Source organism: Anoplopoma fimbria, chromosome 12 (genome assembly GCF_027596085.1).
Source record: "Anoplopoma fimbria isolate UVic2021 breed Golden Eagle Sablefish chromosome 12, Afim_UVic_2022, whole genome shotgun sequence".
NCBI lineage: Eukaryota > Metazoa > Chordata > Actinopteri > Perciformes > Anoplopomatidae > Anoplopoma > Anoplopoma fimbria.
The window spans coordinates 10040944-10063354 of NC_072460.1; the positions used below are offsets into that span (position 1 = coordinate 10040944).

The window sequence follows — 22411 nt, forward strand, 5'->3', positions numbered from 1 at the left end:
AAGGTGAGCAGCTGTTACAAGGGAAAAATAATAAAAGAGTTGGGACTTCTCAGCGCTCGTGTAATTTTGGAACAAATGTTTTTTGGGCTTGGACTGGCCTTTAAAATTGTGTTATATTTGGTTTAAAAGGACAGAACACAAACACTTTGTCAAACATGTGAAATGCACTACAAGTCTTTCAAAAGTCCCCCTTATTAGATAACGATGAAGGAAACTTTAATAGCCATAATGGGAAAACCTAGCGGCTGCAGGAGCATCAAGTAATATGGAATAACAATGATTAAATTAAAGGATAAAGGAATTAAATTTGCAGCATTTCAAGGGCTTTTGTTCCTAAATATTCAACCCCTGGAAGCATTAATAAACTCGAGTGAAACTATAAATGACTGAGGGTGACACAGAAAGAAAACAAAAGGATTGTCCAAACGGAAAGGCTCATCCTCTGGAGAGCGTTAGTGGTCATGGGGACAACAAAAACATTAAGATTTATCCTCCGGGGACCATAAATATCAAAAACAAATGTTCTGAAAAGAAGTTTTGATCAATGAGAAATAATCAGTGGTTCACCAAAGTCATTATGATTCATCCTCTGGGAACCATGATACATTTCCAATTTAATAGTAATCCGGCCTGTAGTTGTTAAAAGCTTGTGCTCTGGACCAAATAACTTGACAGAAAGAGTGAGATCTTTAGTCAACTTTCATTTTCAGCCAATTGGGAGGAAAGAAAGTGTCCAGCTTCCTAATTTAAGCAAAACCATTTTACATCTTTATCTGTGACATTTAAAATTTAAAGATCAAAGAACTGTCATTTTTTTTTGTCAAGAGGCTTTCTTATATGATATACTCCTGCTCCAGCCATGTTTTCTTCATCTGATTAGCTGCGGATAAATAGTTTGTTGTTAACATTAAATATTTTGTTCTAAATCCAAATCGCTCGGCATGGTACAGTTTAGTTCCTGAGAGAAGGGTTGGCTAATCTAGTCCCTCCTTCATAAAAAGGGAATTTATCATCATCTCACACACACTGGTTGAGACTAATCAATTCAAATATTGCAGCTGAAAGGCCTTGTTTTCTAAGAGGATGAGAAATCATTTAAGCAGTCTCAGTCCCTGTATCTGTGGCAGGCCAAGTCCTGAGTGTACTTTACACCGGCCAAGCCCGTGGGCTCCATTACAGTAGATGACATGAGCCACCTTGATACAAATGAACCTCCCTGTGTGTGTTTGTGTGTATGTGAGTGCAGTAAATGGCACCGAGACAGGAAAATCTAAGTGTGTAACTGCAGGCTTAAAAAATAAATAATTAATCTGTATTCTTTTGTATTCAATTTTGCCCCTTTCTCTCAAAGTCATTAATACTGGAATGGTCAGGCATCATTCGTATGCATCAGAGACGATAAAGGTGAACTGTCAACGCTAAGAGGGATGACTCTGATGTTTCCTGCGGTATAATTTTTTGCACGACAGAGGCGCTTCCATGAAAAAATACCAGCATTTCCCACAGGTTTAGAATTTATTTGTGCCGGTCGACCTTGAGGGGTGTGAGGGGCTGCAAACAGCATTGATAGCCGGCTGCAAAACAAAAAATTCAATTCACAGGCGGTGCATATGAATGAAACATTCAACAACAAGCAAGACACTATTCAATCAACCTGCACTTTTAATTGCATTCCCACACCAGAAAAAATAAATATAAATACAAAAATCTTTATGGGTGTCTGTTATTTCATATGTCTGGGGAACCCAAATAAATTCTCTATATGGAAAACATGCATGTCTCTGCATGTCGAACAGCAATACAATTTATATTAAGCAAAACATTTTAATTATTTAGCAAAAGATCACGACTAACATCTATGATATTTGCAGGTTAAATAGATACAAGAATGTGTCTGTTCATGGCATCTGCTTAACTGTATTGACATTATACAGAATAATGCAAATGTAATCTATGTACACTAAATGTGCTCTGCATAAACCCACTGAAAATATATTTGCTTGCAAAGTATAAATGTGAAACAGAGTTGCAGCAGAACTGTAGATCCAGCGTACATGTCGTTAGCTGGTTACCACCTCCTCAGTCTGCTAAGGGTGCAGCAGACACCTTCCGTACCGACTGAGAGTGTCTGAACTGGTGACTGAATCATCCAGTTTATTTCAGAATCAAGTGCACATTGTAAAAACTTTTAGTTTGAATGCTGTTGCCATTTGTCGATATAAAAAAAAAAAGAGCAGAAGAAAAGTGGAAGAAAGCCACCGTGCTGAGGTGTCCTTAAACAAGCAGTAGCAGCGTCAGGTCAGCTGTTGTCCTTGTGCAGACAGACATAAGAATAGATATGTTTTCCTGCAGCAATCATTAGACTGTCACCCAAAATAAAGAGCAGAACTTACTGGTGTGTAGCTGTGTACGTTGCTGCCGCTGCTGACGGCGGTGTTCAGGTTGTTAAGGTTGACGGATGCCAAACTCTGCTCTGAAAGGCTGTTGCTCAGGCTGCCCAGACTACCAGGACTCTCGCTGCCTTCTGCCTCGGGGTTGTACAGTGCTACCTACACACACACACACATACATACACACACCAGATCCATGTTAATGTGACAATAAAGGCAATTACACAGGGCCAAAATGTTGAAGCAATGCACCATATAAACTCCTTCAAACGTAGTGATTTATTTTTATTCCACTCCTTCATTTTGTCCATTTGCGGACTCATCTCCAGCCTAAAGTGAACATTGTCCACCTTAAGAAATTACCCATGCACCATTAACTTATGAGACAACTCATGAGGAAATATGGAAATTAAAGTGCAGGTAAATGTAAATTGGTCCTATTGCTGCATGAAAGCACAGAACGTTAACTGATGATGATCTTTCTTCCTTAAATATGGTGATTTTGATAGAATGTCATGACCCAGAAACACCTAGGTAACTCCAGAAATTACTTTATTATTTGAGAATTTGGCACAGATTCAGAGGAAGTGTACTGTATATGGTCTTGTGGTGACAGATCACAACGCTTTTAAAAGAAATGCCTCAGGATTATGTTGAATCATGTTTTTGTTGTTTTTCTTTGACTGCCAGTACTTGTGAAGCTGAGCGCCAGCATTACCTCCAGGCTACATTTAATTGTATAGACAAATGTGAAATAATAGCCTCCGGGTTAGAAAACAGTAAAGGCTCTCTCGGGCTGTGCTCTACCCTGTAGATGTTTTTGTAGTGGAAAAAAATAAGCATTTTCAAAAGTCAGTTTCCTTAAGTGTTAATCGTTCTCTGTTTTGGTGTATTTGGTGACATCTGAGTGAATATGTAATTCTACTTGCTGTGTTACTGTAGTAACAAAGAAATAATTATGTGATTTATGAGAACATTTGAAGTCTATATCTATACATATTATACAGGAAAAAATGATAATTATCAAACACCTCATGGTGTCTCTAGAAAGGTTTCACGTTTTTGTAGGAATTTCAAATTTCATGTAAAACGTTCAAATATATGAATTAAATTGATGATGACTTTAACGATCTTGCTCGAGGAAAATATTTTCAGTTATCCTAAGCTCTTACTATCATCTTATAGGAATGTATTTTTCAGAAGAACAGGCACTCTCCAAAGCAAACAGAAAATTTGTGTGCAAATGTGTTATTAAAGAGGCTCTGATGCGCTGCTGTGCCTGCAGGACGCCACCTGTCTGGATGTGGGCGGACATCATTGACGTTGGCATCGGCATCATTATCATCAAGGTTATTCTCTCCCTGCTCTGAATCTTTTTTTTTTCAAAATGTATAGTGATGGCTGAGACGAATCAAGTTTTAATCTTCCCTTGGGTAAAACAGAATACGTGCAAACTGACATGCATGAGGTAAATTACACCAAACTGTCTGGGAAAACAATAATCACTTGATGCTGATCTCCGTGGCCGTTAGTGATGCCCACCTCTCACTTTCTGTTGCCACATTTTAAAGACTTTGTATGTCTGTGGATCTAATAAAACAGTTTTGCTTTCCAACCTTGAGAATTTTTGTTTGTTTTGTTTCCTACATTCTGGTGACTTTTAAACAATAACAAAATAATAAGTCCACCAACAGGGCAGATTGACAAAATGAATGCCCCATTCCTTTGAAACCAGAATTCTTCTTTCCAGGATGTCTGAAATATGCTTGAGTAATTCTTTCTCTTAGTACTCTCCATTTCTCACTCCATTTCTCACTCACTGAGGACGAGGTGCAAGCGGGCGTGCGAGTAGCTGCATAGTTGTCTGAGTGGAAATAGTAGACTTATAGGGTTTATACGTGCTGTTCAGTATCATTCAGGACAAATACGGGAGAATTGTTACCCTGTGAGAAAACCGGGAGAGTGCAATGGAATCAGGAGAGTTAGCAAGAAATGCAATTATAGCATTGTTTAAACTATAAGGGTGCAAAATGTGATGTGAAAATGAATTAAAAATACCTTTAACAAGTTTACCAAAATCCCAAACCAGGCAAACCTAAAAGTACAAACATCAGCAACTTTTCACATTACAAAAGCAAGGCTAAATAATGATGGTGATCAAATAATTTTTAATTAACAGAGCATTAATAATCTGTGATAAAAGTATTGTATTTTGATAAATTATTGGAAGTATGAGTCAAAATGTGCGAAAAGAAAGGCGAACTGGAATAAGCTGTCAAGTCCAGACCTTCACATCACGTCTGGACCAAACCCTCAAGAGTTATGTGAGTTGCTGCTGTGGGACAAATTTCCTCTTTGGTCGGGGTCAGACGAAGAGGTCACGCACCACACATCATCATTCTGTTTGTTTGTGTATGTGTGTGTGTGTGTGTGCGTGTGTGGAAGATCAGACAGGCGTCAGAGGTCACCAGTCGCTGCTTGATCTCTGACCCTCATACAGACGGTCACACCCAGTTCAGCTTTTTAGTCAGCGTTTGTGTGTGTGTGTGTGTGTGTGTGTGTGTGTGTGTGTGTGTGTGTGTGTGTGTGTGTGTGTGTGTGTGTGTGTGTGTGTGTGTGTGTTTCAGTTCATAAGGTTGCGTGTGAAAGCGAGAGCCTGTAAAACGGTCTTTGGATGTGTGCGACCACTATTATAGTTTGACCTGTAAGACTCATTCTGCTGCAAGTACATCTGATATTCAGTTAGTAATAATTATTGAAACTTCAACACATTCTTCTAATCTGCAAGAACAATTAGAACAACAAATTTATTGACTAATTCATTTGTTAAGAATCATCATTACACATCTTTAAGACATAAATATTCATTAGACTTAAAGGGCCACTAAGTAACCTTTTTCTTTCTTCTTTTTCAACTATTCAAAAGTTCTGAATGTAATATTAGTGGATCCTGAAACGGTCCAGAGCCCTTATGAACTCATGTCACTGTGCGAGTGGCTAAATTATAAAAATACTTCCCTGAATATAACATCAACAGTAACAACATACTACTGAAATCACACAGGATTCACTGAACTGTACAATCACTGTTTAGTCATGCATCCTCACTGTGTTTAACAACAGGATCTATTTAATGACTTACCTTCTTTTCATCTATAAGTAGCAATTGTATTTCTACTTCCAGCTGAGAAATATAAAACAACCTTTAAGGCACGGAGTTACAATTTTAAAGCCAGGTATATTTTCTCAAAAAACAGTTCATAATGTGAAATGTAAATTACCGTGGCTTCCCACAAATTAAACTCTTGTTGAGACTAATGATAAATTCATTATTGATCAATCTGCCATTTATTTTCTTGTTTGACTGATTGTTTTTTTATATAAAATGTCAGAAAATACTGAAATCTTCCAATCACAACTCCCAGGACCGAAATGGGATGTATTGCAATAGTCTTTTTAAATTGAAGAACAGGAAAACCAAAACACTATGACAAAGAAATGACAAAGAAAAAGCATCACATCTTCACATTTGAGTGGCTGTGCCCAGGAAATGTTTGGCATTGTTGTTTGAAAAAATACTAAAAAGATTAATACATTATCAAAATAGCTGCCAATTAATCTTCTGTTAATTAACTCATTATTTGACTAATCATTTGAGCCCTGCAGTCAACAGTAAAAAAATAATAATGCTAGTTTTGTTTTACATAAGAAGTTTTTAGCATGACATGCTTTCAAACCAATCAGGAATACAGTACTAAGCAGTTTAAAAGCAAGCAGGTTGGGATTTACGTTCTTACTGCTGACCAATGCAGTATTAGATAAAAGGAAATAATTGCGACTTGTGTCGCTGAATACATTTTTTAACCTGCTTTGATGCCGTGTTTTGTTTTTACTGAAGACTGGTGAATTAGACATTGCTTGAAGCAAACTATCATAAGTGAGTAGCTGGTGTCGTACCTTGTTGGTTACAGCGTTGATGGCCAGAGTGGGGGACGCCCCTCCTGACATGATGCAGTCCATTCTCAGAGACTCAGACTCCAGGCTGTAAGGAGTTGATGCCTGAAAGTAGAGGACAGAGGACTGAGAACAAGGATGGAGACACCAAATCAATCTATAGGCTTTATATAGGCTTTTCTCACAGAAGACATTTTGACATGTCAAAGTAGGAAAGCACAAGTGTGAAAAAAGTAAGCAATGTATGTTAGAGCAGGTAGTATTCTCTTTTTCCTTTATACTCATATGGTGCAAGCCAATTTGAATAGGCATGCATTTTTTTTTCATTTACACTTTAAAGCTATGGTTGATAATCTTGAGAAACTACCAACAGTATGCTAGATTTTAAAAGTATCCAAACGTAAAAAAAAACAGTGTTGCTGACTCTTTTGCAATGAAAGTAGCTAGCAGCAATAGCTACAAAAGCCGCTAAATCTAGCGAGAAGGTGACATCCCATCCCTTGAAGCGTCCCACCAAAGCCACTCCCCTAAAACTATTATTATGAACACACAAAAAACATGGCTATTGTTAGTAGTCACAGCTGATTGGGACAGTAGAAATTATGAAGGAACTTTAATTTGACAAATGTTATAAGAAATTTCTAAAGCTGCAAATTCCTGAGTCTGTTCTGAGCCTCCTGAATTGCTGCCACGCCCCTCGCTCCAACTATGTGAACCAGTCGAGGCGAACTTCATTTAAATGGCAGAACAGTTAAACAGCCTGAAAGTTGATAAATCACTCGCACCTAATACATTATTCAAGTACCTAAAATGGATTCATCAGCAGTTCATTTTCTGTTGTCCTCACAAAGAGCTAAAGTAGAGTTAACTGAGTGTGGGGATAGGAGGAACTGTTCAAAGATCGATGAGGGGCTAAATTGATGCCCGCAAAGTGGAAAAAATATACAAATAAAAATGAGGACAATATTTTTTTTCCTTGTCTGACTCCTTTCAGGGTTCAAGACAGCTTGCCTGCCTTCCCAAACTGCTTACAGTAAGAGGATTGGTTGGTAACAATGCAATCTTTAATTTATGATAAACTCCCAGTGAAACGGGTTGTCGGTTCCCTGGTGGAGGCACTTAAAAAAGAAGACAACGGAGAGGTGAAGAGAGGAGTGAGGAAGGCTTGTGGAAGAAGGGGAGCGAAAAAAAGGGAAGAATAGGTAGGGAGATAATTGAGTGGTGACGGAGCGGCAGACAGGCAGACAGACAGAGAGGCATACAGGAAATGAAAGAGAGTGATTATGCTGAGGGCACTGGAGACGCAGCTACTAAACTAAGTCTACACTGCCTGTCGACACATTTATACAATGCATTTATGCAGCTGCCGTTTAGCCTTGCTGCCAACTTCAAATCTTTTCATTTGCACAACCGTCGCATCAGGAGACGTTAAAAGACTTTGACAGTGTAGCCTAGGTGCAACAAAACCCTAATGAAAACAGTACCGCGTTTTTAGCCATTTATTTTTCAGAAAGTAACTACTGCTATATTTCCTAGCACTTAAAACCTCCCTGTTTCTCCTTAGCCCATGTGACAGCCCACGGTGTGTCTGCCAGCAGCGCAAGTGAGGCGTAAGAAAAAGGGGTCGAAGGGCCCATCCATGTAAGACGAGATGACAAGGCTCTGAATTAATTAATGTTTGTAATAAAAACAATAAAAAAAACGGTGAAGAAAATATGTCTAATGGCAGCCCCGGGGCCTTTCGTGGTAATTAACTGGAACACAAGCCTAGAATACTCTCCCTCCTACTCCGCTTACTTTTTTATCCTTCCTTTCCCTCGCAGCTTGATTTTCCTCTCTGCTCTCTACCTTGATGTCTCTTTTTTTCTGCATCCTTTCTTTTGTCGTCGCCCCCCCCCCAATAAGCAACTGTGATTGTGCACTTTGCTGCGCCACGCCTGCCCGAGTTCCCTGGAGAGGAGACGGCTGAAGCGGTGATACAGACAGAGAGGGAGAGACAGAGGAAAAGAGTGGCGGACAAACAGACGCACAGAAAGATAATGATCAAGATACACAAAGAGTTACGGAGACACAGGATGAGAAAAAGAAGGGAGACAACCAGCTGTGCGGGACCATGATGAAAGACTGCAGGTTTTTAATGCAACAACAAATATATTCAGCTGTACGTTCAGAAAAAGCTGAAGCTGGATACAGTACGCAATGATTAAAAAAAAACTGATTGGTATCTACATACTAGAATTAAAAACTCCCATTTGATATGGTTGCTCAATTGGTTGTTCAACCTTGCTGAAGGAAGGATTGTCATGCTACCTGAAGTTTAGCGTTGATAGGGGATTTTGATATGATGTGATGACTTATCATAACATCATCTAATTACAGATTTACATGTTCTATTTATACTATCTCTGAGTACCTTCTGCAGAGCGTTTGGTCATGTCAACCCCGCAGGTGTAGCAATATAATGCCAGCAGCTACTTTAACCATCAAAGTCTTGGTGAGTTGCTAAACGCTACAGCAGCATTTTTTATGGTGCTAAACTCCAAATTCAGAGCATATTGAGGGATTGACTCCACACGGGTCTCAACATGGCAAAGGCTGAGCCGTCTAGTTATGACCATGCTTATCAGCTGTAAAACTCCACTACTGTATCATACAAATTATACAGAGACATTCATAGTTGAAACAAAAGAGTTGTATGGCTGACAGAGATGATACTAGACCTGCAATACTTTTTCATTTAGACTATTCTGTAGTTTTTTCCTGCTGTATCTTTGGAAATCCAGCAGCCATGTGGTTAACATGTACATACAACATATGGTGGTGACATGTTTAATTGAAACTATAAGCTCTGGTTCTCATATGGCCCCAGGTACATAAAAACTGGCACATTTGCTGGAGACGTATGTCTATCAGACACAGGGACATTTTCTAGCTTAGAAGGTTCAGTAATAAGAGGGTCAATATCAATGACACAAAGCAAATCTGGTGTCACAGATAACCCTGCCTGTTCAACTAAACCAAGGAAAAAGGTGTTTCCATGTAATTGAGATCTTTGCTACTTTTGTGTCTTTGTATAATCATAATTACACCACCCTATTCAAAGTCTGACTTTTTCTGGTGGACCATTAGACTAATGGAGATCATCCAAACAAGCACAACACACAGTAAGAGAGATTTATTTGTACCGCAGTCAGGTAGGTAGCTGACCACGGAAGTAGCTTTATTGTTGTTCAACACAAAAACTGCACAGTATCAATATATGAAGCCTGGAGTCGTGAGTGGTTATGTCATCTCTAAACCATACGTTCCCCTGTCATCTAATCCTCTAGGCTTTTTCACTTGGTATCTCTGATTTAGCATGTAATCACAGACTCTTTTCAGCCGTGATGCAGAAGCAATTACCAAAACTGTGTCATCACACCACACAGAGCCGCCAGCTTGGCTGTAGACTCTTAGGTTTTTGCTTAAAAGGCACCTTGTTTGCCTGCTGGTCTATCTCAGCATCATTATAGTAGGGGAAAAGGGAAAAAAAGATTGGAAGTCTGTTCCCACACAAACATTACTGTAGCATCTCAGTTGACTGGAGCAGCCTCAAATCAAGGCTGAAGACTTTTTCTCTTTGCTGCTGCCTTTAAATAAATCAATTCTTACACTACACTGTAACGTTTATTATTATTCCATTTTCTCTTGTTCTTATTTTCTATTCTCTCTTAAATGGATGTTTTAGTTTAAATGTCCTTTTCATAATGTGGTTATTTTGCACTTGTTTAATGTAAAGTGCTTAGAATTGCCTTGTTGCTGAAATGTGCTATATAAATAAACTTGCCTTGCCCTTTCTCACTCTCTTGTTTTTTCTGACCACGGGCCTTCTCATACAGCTACATCCTTTGCCACTTTGATGTCAGCGAGCTTCAACTGGTGTAAATAAATAATTTTCAAAAATGGAAACTAACAGAGGAAGGTGAGATAATTGTTCTTCGGCAGCAAAAACCTCACATACTTAATTTATTTTTAAGTCTTTCTTTTTTAGAAGTCAGTTCTATACCAACTGAGCACCGTACTGCCACATTATAGTTTTATTAAACAACAAGCTTTAGTGTTAAAAGGAGGATTTTATAAAGCATAATGAAAGTACTCACCCTCTCTCCAGAGCGCGGTCTCTTCTTTGGCCTGCTGGGTACTGTGTCTTCTTTAGGATTGGTGTCTATGGCCCAGTACGAACCCTGGAGAGTGACCCCAATAAAACAAAGAGTCAAGTTTTGTGTTTGATGGAAGACGCTCTGCTTCTATATTTCTCCAATGCTTTTGATTGCTCTCTCATATTCCTTTCTTCTATTTTACTTTAATACAGAGTCAGTGGTGGAAATTAAAGTCCTTAAATAATGACTTATAAAAAGGAATTAATATTTTATTGGTGTAGGACCACCTAAACCTACAGGTGGTGAAGGTCGACCAATTTAATTGTTCTGGTGGGCAGTACTACAGCAAATTATATTTTATCTCGACAAAGTAGATAAACTGATATGATAAGGGAGATAAGAAGATAAAGTTAAGTTTTGAATGTGAAAACAGAGATCTGTAACTCAAAACTTCCTTTAAATACGATGCTTAAGTAAATGTAAATCGTTGCATCCCACCTCTATCGTTCACTTCATTGATCTGCAGATGGTAAACTAATTTGGTTGCCCATGTACAGTGACAAATAGCAAGAGAGACACAGGTCAGATAGACGGGTCACAGCAGGCAACATACTAAGACAACAGATAACCACTAATAAAATAAATCTGTGTCTAGCTGATCAATGAATAAATAAGCAGCCTGCCATAAGTTTACCAAAAATACAGTCAACAAATGTAAAATGAAACCTTCAAATTGCACAATTATACAAACAATTAATATGAAACCAAACCTAACAATGTATGTGAAGAACAAGAATCACGTCATTTAAAAGTTTCAAAGCTGTGGACACAATAGATCTTCCAAATCTTTGGAGCATCTTAACCAGTCACTCAACACAATACTAATTTATTCCACTTCTCTATCCAATCAGTTTTCTCTCGGTTTAGTTTTCCTGTGGTGCACACTCCTGCTTCGCTTCCCCAGAAAATCCACTGCAATCCTTCGGAAACACAATGTTAAAAACACAGCAGACTCCAAAATAAAGGCAATCAATGAGAGCGCAGGAAATCAGTTGCTTTTAGGTCCTTGATTTCCTGCTGGTCTGTTTTTTTCTCCCCATTTTTATTTTCCCTCTGTCCTCCCAGGGAGGTCCAAAGCTGCAGACAAAATTCAGGATGTTCATCTAGGCCACACACACACACACACACACACACACACACACACACACACACACACACACACACACACACACACACACACACACACACACACACACACACACACACACACACACGGCTCATCTCGGCTCATCCCCCTCCTCCCCCATCCTTGCCTCTTCTCCTCCCCCTGTCTCTCAGTCCCACATCAGTGAGCAGTACACAGCCAATTAACGTTAGCACATGCATGATTTAGCTTCTCCCCTCTCTCTATGGCTTCAAACACAGAGCTCGCACATTCAACTTCTCTACACACACAGATGTGTAGCCGAGGTATCGACCACTTCGATCCACGGTGTGAATTAAGGTGCTGGTCAGGTCCAAGTCGGGCTAATCAGGGGGGAGCCGCTCTCTTTGTGTCTTCGCAGACTATAGGCCTCCACTCAAGCCCTAGGATTCTGTTTGAATTATTCAAACCTTCTTCCCCCTTATTCATTTTTCAATGGCTCCAAAATCCCAGCAGTCTGGAGAAACTCCCCCCCAAAACAAAATGAGTTTGGAGCGCACAATGAAAAGTTTGGGCTTGTCAGTTTTTTGTAAAAAGTGCTGGATTGCTTCTCACATTAGCCCTGGGATGAGTTGAAAAGCAGACTTTTGAACTCTTTAAAAAATCTTGTAAGGGCAAGCTTTGCTGATCAACTGTAATTATATACTTTCTCCATCTGATTGATTCCTTCGATTCAGCACCAACAAGGAGTTGACAAATTGTTGTTTTCAAACCAATGCTGCTAAAGTCGCCGCGGCAACTCTGCTTCCTAACCACAGCAGTAGCAGTGGTGAAACATATCAATGCCTCTTCTGATTGTGTGCGTGTGTGTGTTTGTGTGCAAGAGAGAAACAGGGCCTAATAAAGCATAACAGATGCGTGAACAGCCGCGCATCTGAAGGAGTGTACCTACATATACTTATTATTCATTACTCCCTGTACCACATTATTACTTGGCAGAATCAATATCGGAAGAGCCGCAGAAAACCGAGGAAGCGGCATTAGGCATTCAGGTGGTTATGGAGGTACGAATTGCCTTTTAAGTTCAGACACTCTGCATGTGTGAGAAAGAATCAGAACAGGTGAGTGTGGTCTTTGGGAGCACTTATGGACAAATGTTTGCCGCACAAGGTCGACTAAACACATGAACAGTAATCGCTGTTGCCGCATTTTTGTAAGCCCGCTTAAATAGGCTTGTTTTTTCACTGTGTGCCGCACATTATTTCAAGCTGAGCTTTTCAGTCGCATTGCATTGTTCGGGAAATACTTACTTTTCCAGGGTCATCTTTGGAGCGAGGCACTTTGAGAAAACACTTGTTCAAGGACAGGTTGTGTCGTATAGAATTCTGCAGGGAGAGACAGAGAGAGAGAAGGAGAGAAGGGAAGGGGGAGAAAAATGGCAAGAGAGAAGAAGGATTAGGATAATAAAACATTTGTTGGAGTAACTTAACACTTAACAACAAATAAAATGTTTCTAACAAGTAAAATACATTTTAGGTCAACTGATTCTGGTCCCAGTCTATGTTCATTCCAACAGCACTTATTTGCCTTTTTTCCAGAGAGAGGGACTGGATATTCTGTCCCTTTACCAGTGGTATCGATAAATACCCGTGGTATTATCTGAGGGGTCACAAGATAATTAAAAAGGAAAGGTAAAAATAAAATGTCTTCTTCACCAAATGATTGCAAATCAGCACACATTACACACATTATCCCGCCACTCTCCATAGCCTCTGCTGTATCTGACGTTAGCTACGGCTTATTCTGGCTCTGGGCCTCTTTCTTGGCCTTTAGTGACAGTAAAGCAGTCTTCCTCTTTCCACTGTTGTGCCGAGTGAAATGCGAGCCTTTAAGCTGCGGATGTAGACAGACGTTCTGATCCAAACTACAGCGCATCTGTTCCGTCGGACACACCCAAAACTGGCCACTGTAAAAGGTGGTTGAAGCACATTCAATGTAGACAGGCGGCAGCACAGAAGGAGTCTGGGGCAACAATTTGTCAGAGCTGTGAGGAGGAGGGGGGTGAGTGTCAGAGGTCCCAGGATGGAGTGCTCTGGGGTTGAATGCAGTTTCGGATATGTGAAGGGGTCGTGTTCAAGCTAAAACAGGGTGCTATATTGGGCTTCATGGAAGCTCAAGCAGAACTGCAACACTCTGTTGTACAATAACAAATTCATAGTTCTGGCCCTAATGAAGGGAACTCGACATTTCCACAATCTGTAACACTTCCTATTGTTTGTGTGTGTTGTGTACATGTGAAAAGAAGTAAAGGAAGAGAGAGAGAGAGAGAGAGAGAGAGAGAGAGTGAGAGAGAGGGGGAGAGAGGGAGAGAGAGGGCTCACAGCAGCGCAGGCTAACCTGACATGAACCTGTTCTCCCTTCAGGCTCCCGCTCTCCTCTCATCTGCTGCTGCTAATTAATACCACTGGGGAGGAGGAGGAGGGGAGGAGGAGGAGGAGGAGGAAGAGGAGGAGGGGAGAAGACAGAGGGATGGGAGGTATTTCTCTGCTCTTTCTCCTGAGCGCTCACTGCTCTATACCGGCTTTGTTTCTCCTACAATAACCAACCCTCTCTCTCTCTCTCTCTCTCTCTCTCTCTCTCTCCGTCTCTAGCATACCAGAACGGCCTGGTCCACCTCTGCCTCTTGAGCTTTTTTACTGGCTGCTCTACTTAGCGGGTCACTGGCTGTATGCGGCCGTCCATCAAGGAAACGTTTGACAGTCGGTAGGTGAAAATGGCAAGAAGGACTGCCAGCGGCTCGGCACACAAAAGGCAACCATCTGTTCCAGAAACTTTCCTTTGGGAGGAGGCGTTGGATCATTAACATCGAGTCCAATCGTCCCTTCAACAGCCAGCCCGTCTTACTTGCAAACCTCTATTTACACTCATTTTTATTACCCGAGCAGTTTTTGCACACCTGTGCATTACCTGCAATGCACAACCCTGTGTATTTCGTACTTTGCACCCGCAATTTCCCCTTTAAATTCTCATATTGGCCTTTGTTGGCATTTGTTCATGTCATTAAGTTTGGTGAACATTTTCCACACTGCATGGAAATATTTTCAATCCCCTTATAGAAAATAGATAATTTTTTATATATTTTTCATTACTAGGATGCTTTCGGGAGTTGTTTTTTCTCAACAGCGTGTCCTGTAAATTGGGTAATCCACAAATATAGCCATTTAACACAAACCCATTGAAATGCCAGAATACTAGTGGTGTAACGGACCACTGTTGAGAAGTTGCAGTTCGGAACAGCGCGTTAATTACACAGTTTAAGTAAAAGATAAACATTTCGATTTTTTGATGGTTTACTCAGAGCGGTTGAAATGATGTTTGGGACGGTGACAAAAATTTTATCTGAAGCCTTGTAGACCAGCTGCTCTAATCTCAAAATGTTCCTGTCAATTATCTCCTTAAAGCTCCAATTGTCACCAACAAAATACTTTCAACATTACATCAATACATGTTGGGCTCAGTTGAGCTTTTTTGTCAAAATGATCGTGAAATTTCTTTTTGTCAATATAACCCAGACTTTGTATATTACAAAACACCTAGAATTGTATCCGTTCAATTCGATTTGGATATAATATATAACTTCAATTTACTGTAAGATTATTTCTAATATAAACATTATGACCATTTCCTTTTTTATAATGTTCTGCAAGAAACCTTTGTAGCATGACGTCCATACACAAGTCAATGACACAAAAAACGGAACATAAAGGGAAAAAAAACTAACCTACCACAATTTCACCACTCACATAGCTTCAAGGGCGAACATGTTCGTGAAGGAAACTGTGTGTGTGTGTGTGTGTGTGTGTGTGTGTGTGTGTGTGTGTGTGTGTGTGTGTGTGTGTGTGTGTGTGTGTGTGTGTGTGTGTGTGTGTGCCTTTGTGTGTATGATTGTGTAGCGAGAAGGGAGCCCTTCCTCCTGGAGAGCATCAGTCTGAGCCTGCTTGTGTGCACATACTGGATACAATGCCTTCTTTTCCTGCATGTTAACAGTAATATGCCCTCACTGAATGGGAATAGACATCATCAATAAATGTACTGATTAGCAGTGCTGTGAGGTAAGATAATGAGATTCACTGCTGAGTCCTCCTTCCTCCCAGTCCTCACCCTGCCTGATTAATGAGTTTATTGGGCCGGGATGAGGCCACGCCATTCCTGCCCAGTAGCTGATGGATCACACAGTCGCAGGCATCATGTCTGAAATGTAAGAAGGACATTCGTCAACCGGTCCAACTCTATAAGTCTCTTTTTATAAACACTTGATTTTTCCACTGCAGGAATATATCTCTAAATGGATTAAATCATTGTTGCCTTCTATATAGCAGTATTTAGCAGTAAAGCCGAACTCATGACAAAATCAGCAATGTGTTCCTGTTTTTTTTTATGCACAACCAATCTTTGTATACAAAGCCTTAAGCTTAACACACACACACACACACACACACACACACACACACACACACACACACACACACACACACACACACACACACACACACACACACACACACACACACACACACACACACACTTCATGTCAGGATTCACCAGCTGTGTGGAAGTGAGAAAGGAGCCAGGGTTTAAACCTCTCTCTATTTGTTTATTCTTAACACAACTATACGTCACTTTTCATGAGTACAGTCAAGTGCCAGACTTTGGATGTCTTCTAGAAGCGACTGTCTAAAGATGTGCACGGTCACCGCCATATTCAAACACTATCCCGACTCCCTCCTCTCTATGCTTTTCACTCTGCCTTGAGCGTTCCAGTTCACAACAAGTATAAACACTTTTGATTTCCCACTCTTGCTGTGCATAGCTTGTTCAAACCTAAAGAACCTACACTAATCTACAATTTCTAAATTCTCCAACAGTTTCTTGAGACATATGCCACACTGAATTTTGGGAAAAGTGTACAATATGACGAACAAGACGACAATATTTCCATTGGATATCATCTTTGATTCCAATAATGTATGAATAATTGTAGAAGCATGTGTATTATAAGAAAAACTTATATATTAAAATGCATATTGTCTTGGGTAATACATGCATTTCAAAAGAATCCTAATGTTGTGAAATAATTATATTGTAAAACATAATTCTGCAGTCAAAATGAATAATGAAAATGAACTAATGACCCTTTAATAATTATCTAATTAAAGTTTCATCACCGCAAATTTTTAGAGACAGGAAATTAAGAGCTGTGTTGGAGAAAAATAAGGTCAAACTACTGTTTTTTCACAGTTCTTATTAGATACAAGGCTTTTCTGCATGCATGTGTGGTATCAACAGTAGATGCTGCTCATGAGTGTATGTGGCTGCTGCTGCTTAACGTAGGGCGCAGCATCCTGGTGTTGAAGAGGTTAGTTATATAAGGCAGGCTTGATAAGCATGGATGACTTTTTGACAAAATGCAATGTGATATAATGTGATGTGTGACAAAAAGTCAGGTTTTGGAAACTTGCTTTCGGGGTGGAGAGGAGAGACAGAAGAACGGAGTGTAAGACTGTGTGTGTGTGTGTGTTTGTGTGTTTATGTTTTTGTGGATCAGTCAGAAGCGTGATCAAAGAAAGACCGCCACGTTTGAAGCTTGACAGAAATGGTCGAAGAGGTAAAAATATGTGTGTGTGTGTGTGTGCAGAGATGAGATAGGGTGCAAGTTAAAGGAGCCAGAAGGATGTTCTGGCCATAGGCAGGAAGCTTGCTGAATGTGTGTGTGTGTGTGTGTGTGTGTGTGTGTGTGTGTGTGTGTGTGTGTGTGTGTGTGTGTGTGTGTGTGTGTGTGTGTGTGTGTGTGTGTGTGTGTGTGTGTGTGTGTGTGTGCATACGCCAAGGAAACAGGTCACACGGAGAAAGCTGAAGTTATATAAGCGGGTAGGTTTGGAAGATTTGGGTCATGGTAGCTGAGTTAAATACAAAGGGGCAACACGAGATGGCATTTCCTCTAAACCTTCTGGAAAAGTTTCACAAGTAAGGAGACAACACTTTAACACTCCCATTTCAACAAAACAGTGATGATGCCTTTTCTGGGGAGTTTTTCCTACTCGGATGCAAGGTATGCTGTAAAGATAGTAAAGCCCTCTGAAGAAAATTTGGGATTTGGGATTTTGAGCCATACAAAACAAAATGAGTTGAATTAATTTTTCTGCTGAGACATTTCTGAGGTGACTCATAATTAGAGCAATCCAACTGTCCTGGTTGATTCATCAGGTGAGCAGCTGCGTTAGAGAGATATCTGGTTCTTTGATAAAACATTCAAAGGTACAAGTCTGTGAGCATAAAAACTTAAGGAGTGACTCCCAAACACTAGGACTCCAAAAAAACATTTCTGTGATAAACAAAAGCGTAAAAGCCCTCAAAAAAACCAAAACATTAGAAATGCTTTGGTGTGTAAGTTAACATCGTGAAGTGCGATAAACAGGTCACGTTAAAATGAATTACTCAGCGGTCAAGTTTCCATCCAAAATTAGAGCAAATTTAACACAATTTGCTAAGCTGCTTTTTGTTTTTAATCGATGAACCAACTTTTCCATCTCAGACAACTGTTTTTCAACTTTTTTCGGTTTTTTTTTTCGGGTTTTTTAAATTGAAAATGCACATACAAAAACAGATGGATAGCATTTAGTCAACATGACTGTGTAATTGTACTAATGGAATAACTGCTATATGAAATGAAATTACACTAAATTAGCCTTGCAAGCCTTTGGATACAGACATTGATACGTTTCTCTCTCCTTTCAGACCCAGCCATTATTCCAGTATGGCTTTTGTATAATTTAAGAATTTACAGGCCTTTAAACACAAATACAGAAAAGTAAAATCCAATAACAGAGGTATCAAACTCAGGATTGTTGAAAATGTAAAAATAAATTGTATAAGGCTCAAGATCGCACTTAAATGATAATGTTAGATTTTAAAGCTGAAGACAAATGCAACAAAGGAAGAAATTATTCAAACAAATAGTCCGTTGTGGTTTTGGGGATTGCCAACCTCAGAGGCTGGAACAAAGTATATCTTTAAATTTTTGTTTAAAAAATGAATTCACAAATTTGACATGGCAAGCTGTGACAGAAAGGCTGGAAGTCGGTTATTTACAAGGTAAGAAAGGAGCCTGTATGTGTTTGTGTGAATCCCTTAACTGTGCATCTGCAGGGATACTGAGGTCAAAGGGCACAACGTTTGCTGACCATGATATATTAACCTGTGGAAGGCCTATGGAGTTTGACGAGCACATACAAATAAACACCCACACAGCAGTATTCAGGAGCTTCTCATGCCCTTCAAGATGGATTTATTGTGGAGTCATATATATGTATATATATATATATATATATATATAAAATCCTTTTAAGCCCACAGAACAAGAGATTGAGAAGCGGAGAAAAAGAGAGAAAAGAAAGGACAATATAGCAAGAGGGGATATTTTCAGAGAAGAGAGAGGATTGAGATTTTATTAACTTTCAGCTGAACTCATACAGTGCATAAAGAGAGGGTAAAATGTGGTAAAAGTTTGAAGGTAAGGCAGAGGAGAAGGAGCTGGGAGGTGGGAGGAGGGGGGTGCAAGAGGCACAAAGAAGAATCGCTGGAGTCGGCTGGAAGAGGGAACGTGGGGGTACGAGCACATGCGGACAGGTGTCTTAGATGTGAAAGTCTCCTGGGTTCTGAGCATCATTCAGATGCCTTATTATATCCTGATGGTGACGGAGTGACAGACACTCCGTGGGAATGAAGGGTTGGATACAAGTCACTACTTCAAACTCCATCTCATACATATTCATTCCATTTGATGGACCCTTCCCCGCCCTCTTCACTCCCTCACTGAAGTACTTCACACAAGTCGTCTATAAGATGAGGTGTGTGTGTGTGTGTGTTTGTACACTGCTGCATGTGCTTGCATCTGGGTGTGCGTGCAGCTGTGAGTATTTACAGGATTTGTTCAGTTTTTGCTTGCACATCCACCTGAGCACAAGTGTGTGTGTGTGTAGGCAGGTGTGTATCTGTGCATGCGCCTGTCACACCTGTTTATCAGTGTGAATATGAGTGTGTATACGCATGTTGTACTGCAATAGTGTACCTGTATCTGCTTATGGATATGTTTGTGTGGGATGGAAAGAGGAGAGAAAGGGCATGAGTGAGTGTGTACATAGGTGTGTGTGTGTGTGTGTATGTACATAAGTCTGTGTGTGTGTGTGTGTGTGTGTGTGTGTGTGTGTATGTACATAAGTCTGTGTGTGTGTGTGTGTGTGTGTGTACATAAGTGTGTGTGTATGTGTGACTGGCACAAAGACATCTCAGACAAGGTGGAAGAAGGATTGCTGTTGTCTCTGGAGATCTAGCATGAAGCTCCAAAACAATAACATACTAAAATTTAGAGATTTTCCGTTTCCATTTTTTTCTTCACGACACCAATACCTGAACTTGCAGACAGAGTATCGTTCTGATACCACAGCGATAACATCGATTTTATATATCTGTGAAAACATCAAGTTTTCATCAAAAAATGAAATTCTACAAGATAACATTTGAAAATGATTTTATAGTTTATCATTGGCCAACACTATTTTTTACTGAATAGAACTTGAACGTCTCATATTGTAACTCATTGCAGCCTCTGTATATTAGCGGTTAGCTCTGTTTGTTCACAATGTTGCAATGCCAGTGAAGAAACAAGGATTACGAGTGTGTTTAACCACAGGTGTGTAGGACTAGTTTGCACATGTGAGGTATCGGGCAGGATTTACGGATCGGGTAGCGACTGACATGTGTTGTTGATGTTGTTCCTGTGTAGCGTAACAGAGCTAATAAATCATATTATAACATTATATCGTATTGGTTCGCAGTCTCGCATACTCGCTGATACATGTCTAGCATTTCAAGTTGCATCAGAGGCATTTGCAATACTGGTATCGGTACTAAAATTCAGTATATCATTCCAACCAGACATCCTCTATTCATCCCGCTACAGTAAAACATGTGTTTATTTAGCTAAATCATTGCGGAGCAGGTTACATAAGTCTAGCGATGCATTTCAACATGCCTTGGAAGGCCTGCTTTAATTATTGCAAAGAGCTGCGCCAAGCCTTTAACAAATGCATTTTCAATGTATCCTCACACTGGTCCTGCCTTCTTTTATCTTGCCAGAGGATAAATACTCCAGCAAGACCTTAGTGGTCGCAGTTGTTCCAGGCTCAGCTCAGAAGGACTGTTCCAACCACTATAAAAAAAAAAAGGTCATAAGCAGTTTAACTCAGTGTTGTTCTGGGAATGATTCTTTTGAATAGTTCTCAGGGGCCTGAGGTGGCAAACCTATCCAGTATTTCACAATAAAAAGAAAAGATTAAAGAAAAGTACCCATCTTGCGACCCTTTGGGGTGTCCCGACCTCCACGGTGGTAACCCCTGTCCTAAACTGCCAAACATTAGACAGACTCTACTAGCTACCATCCTCCTTGTGTCACATCAGTAGGCTTTCTCATCTCACAACTGATTTGGAAAGACAAAATGCTTTCAGCTGCTATTTTAATACAGTGTTTTAAAAACAACACAGAGACCAAACTAGGTTGCGGAGCAGCAAGAGGCCACAGTGGCACACTTCCTGTTGCTGGTTGTGTCAAGCAGAGCGATGCAGGGAAGTGACAGCTTCTGTCAGCGGCTTTCTGGGAGCGGAGGCGAGTGAGCAGGGAAGGAGGAAGGAGTGGAAGGAGAACGAGAAGGAGTGTCCTGCTTGTACTCTGCTGCTCTACCAATGTTTGACAGCCTGCTTTTCCAGTTCTCTATGCTGTTCAGGTTGGTTGAACACTTATCGTTCCTATCTCTTTTATGTTAGCTTAGATGTCTGACTACTGAATCAAAAAATATGAACAAATTGTGAGCTTAGAGGTTTAATTATTGCAAAGTATCAAAACTGTCTCTGTCACTCTCATTAGCCGTTGTCGGCTGTGACGCACACCTTTTGTTGTTTGGCAACCCAAAGAGGATAAAGAAGAGGAATTCTAAACATTTTTGACTTGTTTCAGTGTGGACAGTGATCTCTACCAAAATGACCTGAGAGTGCTAGGGTGGAGGCGTGTCGTTTTTACATGCATAGAGAAAGATTTCAAAATAACTAGATGTTTTCATGTAAAAGTTTACTCACATTATTACTGTTCATGTTTGACTGCAGTGACGCTGAGCACAAACAAGCGAAATAGCAAAACAGAGGATAAATTGATTTTGTTACTTTATAAAACTTACATTTGTACTATGAAAAGAGTACTCTTGTACTATTTAAGATAGCTTTTGGATTTATTCCATACTTCCATTGTCTTTCAATTGAAAAACGATAAAATAGAATAGATTGTTCACAACTAACCATCACTGACAAAGATCAGCTTTGGTTCAGACTTGGTTAGATCAAAATACTTTGTCAAACATCTACAGTTTCTACAGTTTCCCTCTTTTGTTCTATAAACACTGTGATGTCATTTAGGATCTGACAATAGAGATGGGCCCACGTCTCTCTTTGCGGGGTACAAACCCAGTGACTAGAGAATAAGCTCATTCTGTGGTATAATTGTTGCATTCCAGAGTGCTACGGAAACCAGCCTTAAGCCTATTATTAGCCATATGGAGAGTGCTACAGGCTTGGCTGGTTAGAGAGTGAAACGCGGAGCTGGATGGGTGCCAAATGCTCGAGGAGATCGCAAGAGAAATTCCTTGTTTTTAATTAAGAATTTAATACTGAGACGGCTA

The 22411-nt window shown here is 40.0% G+C and overlaps 1 protein-coding gene across 1 annotated transcript in view; it reads right to left on the minus strand.

Annotated features, from left to right (window-relative positions):
* Positions 1 to 22411, minus strand: part of LOC129099928 (forkhead box protein J3-like) — a 48413-nt gene that overhangs the window by 11338 nt on the left and 14664 nt on the right. Inside the window, exons 4-7 of the mRNA XM_054609377.1 lie at positions 12938 to 13012; positions 10484 to 10567; positions 6348 to 6449; positions 2394 to 2549 (exon numbers count right to left, since the gene is read on the minus strand). Coding sequence (XP_054465352.1) covers positions 2394 to 2549; positions 6348 to 6449; positions 10484 to 10567; positions 12938 to 13012 — 417 coding nt within the window. The remainder of the gene's footprint in view (positions 1 to 2393; positions 2550 to 6347; positions 6450 to 10483; positions 10568 to 12937; positions 13013 to 22411) is intronic.